Source organism: Amblyomma americanum, chromosome 9 (genome assembly GCF_052857255.1).
Source record: "Amblyomma americanum isolate KBUSLIRL-KWMA chromosome 9, ASM5285725v1, whole genome shotgun sequence".
Taxonomy (NCBI): domain Eukaryota; kingdom Metazoa; phylum Arthropoda; class Arachnida; order Ixodida; family Ixodidae; genus Amblyomma; species Amblyomma americanum.
Window position 1 is genome coordinate 141593514 of NC_135505.1, and position 7652 is coordinate 141601165.

At 49.3% G+C, this 7652-nt stretch overlaps 1 protein-coding gene across 1 annotated transcript; it reads right to left on the reverse strand.

Annotated features, from left to right (window-relative positions):
• Positions 1-1194: 1194 nt before the first annotated feature.
• Positions 1195-3756, reverse strand: LOC144103746 (uncharacterized). Its single transcript, XM_077636401.1, has 9 exons — positions 3494-3756; positions 3040-3217; positions 2727-2759; positions 2579-2638; positions 2454-2492; positions 2350-2383; positions 1882-1978; positions 1776-1817; positions 1195-1683 (listed from the first exon to the last, which is right to left on the reverse strand). Exons 1-9 carry the CDS (start codon positions 3555-3557, stop codon positions 1610-1612), a joined length of 621 nt encoding a protein of 206 aa, XP_077492527.1. The 5' UTR covers positions 3558-3756; the 3' UTR covers positions 1195-1609.
• Positions 3757-7652: the final 3896 nt, after the last annotated feature.

Sequence of the window (7652 nt, forward strand, 5' to 3'; positions counted from 1 at the left end):
AAATGTAATGTTGACATATATGGTTTAGTTGAATGATTGCAAGCAAATGCATGAGCTCTATTTAACCTGTTTTACTGACTGGATAATATACGAAAATCTCAAGTTGTGCAATGCAGCCAAAGGGGGCCCTATGTAGCATTTCTTTAGCACAACTTAAGCATGCAAAAAATGAATAAAAACCCTTATAATATCAGTTTATGTAGCATTTCAAATTGTCCGCACCAGAAACAGGCACCCAGAGGACATAAGATGTAGGAACAGTTTTTTTATTTTCAAGTTGTATTCAGTGGGTGCGCAGAGCTGCCAATTATTTCAATGATTTGAAATTAGTGCCATTGCCTTCTTCATCTAAGTATGTACATGTTTGCTGCAATTTTAATGCCCTGACCTTTTGTTTTTTCTAGCTCTTCATGCCTACAGGGTCAGCCAGTACAGCGAGTACTTGAAGAGGGCAGTGTTTAATTACCAGCTGAGTCGTGCAAGGAGGCTCATAGAAAACAGTTTTGGTATCCTGGCTAGTAGGTGGCGAATACTGAAGAGACCCTTTCGAGCGTCAGAAGAAACCACCGAGAACATTGTAAGGGCATGTGTGGCGCTCCACAATTTTCTAATGAAAGATTCGGTGTTTTCCAGGACAACGTACAACCCTCCTGGATTTGTTGACCATGAAGACTGGGAGGGAAATGTCACAAATGGGGCATGGAGGAACGACAGTAGTGCCCTTCCTGGATGGAAAGACCAGGGGTAGCACTCTGCTCGGTAACTATTATTTCCATGACGGCATGAAATCAATAATAGTTTGCATTTCCTGCTTTATTTACATTAAAGCAATTGAAGCTCATCGATAACAAACAGCGAAACATTCAAAACATTTGATTTAACTTGATCATTTAACACGACTTAAGATCTTGTTCATTAGAGTTTGCGTTAAGAATTGTAGCAGTGCAAAAATACATGCGTATTTCATGTTTTCAACAAAGTCAGTGGGTACAGCTAACGACGAGGAGTAAAACACGCCCATTAGAACTGTGACCTCAGACAGACAGGCAGAATAAGCTGAAGGAAAAGGTTGAACATCTCGTGCATTTCTGTGTTACAGGGCTGCATTGGAGATAAGGGATAGGCTGGCATCCTACTTCATGAGCGACGGCCAGGTGCCATGGCAGGAAAGTGTCGTGACCCGTGCAGGACGGCAGGTAATTTCCAATAACAGGCAACTACTTGTCAGCATGCACAAACACTATCATGTCAAAAGAAAGCCGAAATTGCTTGCTTTCATAGAAAAATATTATCGATTGCTTGCACTTTACATTTCATTTATTCATACTGCTCCATTTCGGCTTCATACAGCAGCTTGTGGATTTGGAATGTTACCTCACATCTTTTTTTGTGTGGTAGCATCCTCAGTTTAGCAGCTATCCAGTGTGCTGCCTCTTGACTGTCATCTTTCGGTGCAGGCATTTCATTTTTCTTTTTTAGTTCTAACAGCGTAGCTGAGCAGCTCCCCAAGACATCTTTCACCGCATCGTCGAAGCTGTCAGACTGCCTTCTTTTGGTCCTGCATATAAATATATCCGCACAATGTTTTCTTGCAATCACTGATTATCATTCAAATACCGCAGGAAATGTGAACCATGCCAGTACCGAGAGGAAGGTACACCGGATGCTCGCCTTTTGGCAGACCTGCAGGACAGGCCACATCGTTAGACTCAAGAGAAATGCACTGGAAAAGTATGTCTGCTTCCAATAAAAGAAAATGCACACAGCTTTCTTACCCTGGATCTGGGGCAGCGGCTCCTGCTTGTGAAGTTGACAACCTGCCTCAAAAAAATGTTTGTTATGGTGTCATATTCCGACACAAGAAAGTGAACACCAACTTACCCTGAAGAGCCAGCAGCAGATGCCGCACCTTCTGATGTGCTGGGGAGCCTATAGAAAAAATAAAAATGCTGCCATTTATGTCGTGCAAAAAACATGTCTACTTGCAATGCTATGAAAAGGAGCAAGACATATCACACTCATCTAGTACCCGAAAGCTTGGTTTCACACCTTGTTGCAGTTTTTAGACGTGCAGTCATTAAATAGAACACAAGTTTTTCCCCGTGCATTGCAGTGTTGAGTGTGTGATTCACTTGAAACTGCAGACCAGCGACGAGTCATGACAGCAACTAAGCCAAGATCTGTATGCACATAAAACTAATCCATTTCTATGGGAGTGCAGCATAACAGAGCATAATAGAGTGGACACACTCTTAAACGTGAAAGGCTGGTGAAAAGGGTGTATTGACATGGAACCTGGGGTGCACCACAGCTAGGAAAACTGAAAATCACCACTCACCTCAAATCGACCTCATCGGTAAAGTCATTGGGGCTGTCAGAGTACCTGCATTATATAAAGACATAGGATGTTGTTACTATTGGTGGATAATGACACCACAATTAGTACAGCTTACATTTCTTGAAAAAGCGCAGCAGCCGGGCTTGATATACAGCTGCACAGGTGAATGAAATGACAATGTTGTACATAAACTGTTTCGCTGCAGTAACCGTTATGGTAAGCAAACTACGAGGTGCACACCTGGCCACCAGTCTAGGACTGGAAGGGCTGTTGGATGACAGTGGAGATGTCAGAATGGAGCTGCACAAAAGCACAGATGCATAACAAGTTAAATCACTTGAAGCTTTATAAACTGAAGTTATACTTATGAAAACAAGACTTAACGTACATGTCCTCTTCTGGGGGCACATTTGATGAAGACCTGAAATGTAAAATTTGAGGTGTTTTGATGCAAAGCCTGCAGATTTCTTGCCAGGAAAAGGGTAATGTGAAAATACCAATAGCGAAGCTATCAGCGCAGCTGAAGAGAAGATAAATTGTTAAAAACACAGACGCTTGGGCAGTCAAATTACGTAAAAAGATATTAAACACGAAGAAAGCAGCTTAAAAAGAATGGTAGGACAGGTGACAGTAGTGAAGTTATCAATGCCAGGCTTGAGTTGGCGCAGATGGCTACGCAACTAAGTTGCCTTTTTTTTTACCTTTCGGCATAATGTGGTGTGCTCCTCAGCATGCCATCCACGATGTCAAAAAGTGTCCACTTCGTGTGGACCTTTCCGGCCTCTCCTCCGGCGCCACTTTTCCGGCTCCCCTCCGACGCCGACACAATTTTCAGCCAACGATCCTTCACGTTTTTAAATTTTGCGGCTGCTTGCGGTCCTACAGAAATGCCACTGTTTATCACCAAGAAAGGTCGAAAAATGAAAAGATGAGCAACTTGTTTGAGTGCTCAAGCGGCGCTGTACGAAGCGCGCAGCCTGATACGACATGCGAACCGCTCAGGCAAAATCACCATGCCCGTAGGAAACCGAGATTCCACATCATTTGCTCCGCAGCACACCGCTAGAGCACTCTAAACAAGTGTGCTCACCCCCGCACATTCCTGCCGACGTGAACATTCAGCGGAAACTCAGATAAAGAATGAAAACAACTCACCAGTCAGATCGAATGTTCTGCCGATGATCGCCCACCGGTTCATTTTGGACGGCGGCGCTGGCATCGAGGCACCCTACGGCTGGCTCGGAGCGCTCGGTCGTCGATCGTGGTTCTGCCGCCGCCGCTGGAAGTTAACTTTGGCAGTAGCCAAGAGGTGGCGCTAGGAGAAAGCCTGGACGTTTCTCATTGGTTCGCGGCACGCGGCAAGCCGCCGAAAATGGCTCCTCGACCCATCCTCTGCGCGGCAGACCAAACCGCCTCCGCGGCAGGTTTCGCGGCACGCGGCGCGCCGCCGGCGGCGCGCCGCGCGCGTCTTGCCGCCAGTGTGTCCGTACCTTGCCGCCAGTGTGTCCGCCAGTGTGTCCTTGCCGTGCCGTACCAGTGTGTCCGTACCTTGAAGGTACGGTACGGACACACTGGCGGCAAGGTACGGACACACTGGCGGCAAGACGCGCGCGGCACGCCGCCGGCGGCGCGCCGCGTGCCGCGAAACCTGCCGCGGAGGCGGTTTGGTCTGCCGCGCAGAGGATGGGTCGAGGAGCCATTTTCGGCGGCTTGCCGCGTGCCGCGAACCAATGAGAAACGTCCAGGCTTTCTCCTAGCGCCACCTCTTGGCTACTGCCAAAGTTAACTTCCAGCGGCGGCGGCAGAACCACGATCGACGACCGAGCGCTCCGAGCCAGCCGTAGGGTGCCTCGATGCCAGCGCCGCCATCCAAAATGAACCGGTGGGCGATCATCGGCAGAACATTCGATCTGCGGACGGCAGGCATCGAGGCTCCCTACGGGCCGTTGTACGATCGTTTCGGAGCGCCTTCCGCCTCGTCCGTTTCGGGAGCGGAGCTGGCGGATCCGCCTCGTTCGGCGAACGGATGGAAAGTTGATGAACTTCAACTTTCTGGCGGACGAGCGCATCCGGCCGGGGACCGGATTGCAGCTATTGGCTGCTTTTCCCGTGACGTCAGTGACGTCCGAGCCCCTCCTCCCTCCGCCTCGGTTCTGCTCTGCCCCGGCCTGCCGGGGCAAGATGGCCATCCGTCGACTGAACTGGGGAGCGCGGCCTGGGCAGTGGCAGCGATGTCGCGAAGCATATTATATTGTACACATCTTGATATTACCAGTGTTCAGAGCGGCTGCAAACTTCGCCGCGTTCAGCAGTGGCGAGCGATAGTTCCACTAGTTGAATTCTGTAATCATCTACGTTGACGGAGTTGACAGAGCGCCTCTTCAAACCGATGCAAACCTGTGCAGTGGCGGTGTCACGAAGTGTTTATTTCGAGCTGTTTTTGGTTTTTGCATGCGTTTGTAATTCCTGCTGCGGCTCTGCAAACCGACGCAAGACCTGTGCAATGGCGGTGTCACGAAGTGTTTATTTCGAGCTGTTTGTGGTTGTGGCAAGCGTTTTGAATTTCTGCTGCGAGTTATTTTCCTGTGCGTGCGCAAGTTTCACAGCATAGCGACAAGTGTCCGCGTAGTGAAAGTGATTATGGTCGGTGCGAGTGCTTTCCCATCAAGTCAGCGATATGTTCATCTGCGAAAAACTCGCGACGCCCGCCGTTTTCCGAATGTTGAAATGAACTTGGAGCTGTGCAGCTGGTCGCTTCCGTTGCGATGGCTGCAGTGGTCGTGACCGAGGCGAGCCCACGACGTTGTTTCTGCTACATATCAAACTGCTGCGTGTGCGACTTGACACGATCTTGGCTGCACGGCCGTCGCAGTGTTTTCTGCTGCGACAACAGCAGCGTCGCCAGTCTTGTGCGTCTTGGTGCACGATACAGTGGTACGTTTTATGATCATGGGTGCGCAGGTTGAGACAGTGTGCCAGCGGCATTATGTAGCCTGTGTGAAAAAAATCGGTGCGCAGTGCAAATGTCAGTTCGGGGGCACCGTCATTTTGTATGTGTGTGTGTGTGTGTGTGCCACACGTCAAACAAAGGTACCAAAGTGAATTAAGCTGTCTCTATGCTTTTGTTGGAGGCCTGTTGTCGCCCAGTTGGCGTCGATCTCGCAGAAGACGTCGTATAGGCTTGCGTCTACGCCTACGCTGCAGCTGGACGATTGCGTCGGCAGCGACGAATTGTGCAACTAATTGCCAGTTCACCCTGTTTGCGTTGGCCATGTACCCACGCAAAATCTCTACACAAGGGCGCTGACGAGAGCCGCCGACAAAAGCAGGAACTTCAACACGCACACCATGGCGATGCCGAAGCGCAGCCTACTAGGCCTAGGTGCAGGTCGCCGAGGAACGGAAAAAAGTACCACGTGACCACGAAAAGAGGTTATTATTTGGGGGGGGGGGGGGGCGCTCGTACGGGAAGTAGGTAGGAAAGGGGGGGGGGGTGGAAGCGCAGTGTGCAGGGATATCGGGGGTTTGGAGAGGGGGGCAGGAAAGGAGGCAGGGGAGAAGGTATTCGGGCGCATACCGATCTGCCCCTTGGGATGCGGGAGCCCGTTTCGGCGCGTGGAGCGATGCTGGCGGTGCGCTCGCGCCGGCTAGGTTGCCACCAGCCGGAGAAGGCTATTGGACAGACGGATATGCCCGGCGCGCCAATCGGCATGCTGGGACCATCCGCCTCGCTCGCAAGCGCCAAAGTGATCGTACAACACCTTTCCGCCTCACGTCCGCCTGGCGGCCGAAAACTGGCGGACCGCTCCCGAAGCGGACGAGGCGGAAGGCGCTCCGAAACGATCGTACAACGGCCCTACGAGCCTACTTGCTCCGGCCGTGGCCTCCGCGATCGAAGCGCGCTTTTGCTCAAAGGCGCGCGCCGCCGCCGTAGCAGATCGCGGCGGCCACGCTCCGGCCGTCCCATTTCCCTCGCGCGCCGCGGAGCGGCGCTGTCCTTCCACTCCTGGGAGTCTGCACTCGACGATAGATTACGCACTAATGTCACAGAGGATGTATAACAGATTAGGGGTAATGAGCATAGATGAAGATGGTTCCAGAAGTCTAGGTGTGACCACAAGCGTATCAAGTTGAGCTTCAGAAGAAAAAGCAATGTAGGACTGAATCAAGATAAACAATCAGGGGGAAATTTTTACTCAGAAAAGCAATTGGAAGTAGCAGCCGAACAAATCGAGAAAGTAATTTTTGAGGATAGTGAAACAGAATGGACTTATACCAAATTAACTCGATTACTGGAGCTAGAACTAGCTAAGGTGGGAGTAAAGCTAAAAGGGAAAAGATGCAAACCCAAGAGTTGGTGGGATGAGGAGGTCAAGAGGGCAATAGAAAAGCGCAAGGAAGCATCCAGGGAACACAGATATTCCAAGAAGAGGGGGGAACCAAAACCCGAAGTAGACAGAAAATGGGATACCTTCATAAAGTGTAGAAGGGACGCATCCTATTTGATTAATGAGAAAATTAGAAGAAAGGGTGCCCAATGGATGTCAAAAGTAAATAAAAAGGATAGAAAAGCAGCCCAAAAATTCTGGAAACATCTAAATGCAATGAGTAATAAAACTAGGCTAGAACAAAGGTTTATTGTTACAGATGAGGGTATTCGACTAGAAGGGGATGAAGCAATAAAACACATAGGAACAAGGATGACGGAAAAATTTTCAGCAAAGCACGTGGTACATAATTTATCGAAGGAGGATAGACCGGTTACAGCAATAGCTTCACTTGAGCAAGGAGAGTGGGAAAGGGCAGAGAAGAAGGTTCCTAGTGGCACATCAACAGGACCAGATGGTATCCCGATTATGTTGATAAAGAAGTTAGGACCAAAATCCAAGCAAACATTAATACAGGTAGTGAACAAAATGATAGTGGATGAGAAAGTCCCCGATGAATGGCGATTAAGTAGAATGAACATGATATATAAGGGAAAGGGGGACAAAGCAGACGTAAGTAACTATCGCCCCATAACAGTGACGTCTGTGGTTTACAGGGTGGTGATGCAAATTATAAAGGATAGACTGCAGGCTTGGGTGGAGAACGAGGGGATGCTAGGGGAACTACAGAATGGGTTCCGGAAACAAAGGAGGTTGGAGGACAATCTATTTTCATTGACACAGTGTATAGAAATTGCGGAAAAGGAACATAGGCCCTTATTGCTAGCATTTCTGGATATTAGGGGAGCCTATGACAACGTTACTCAGGAGCATTTGTGGGACATATTGGGCACATTGGATGTGGAAAATGGAGTAATTAATCTTTT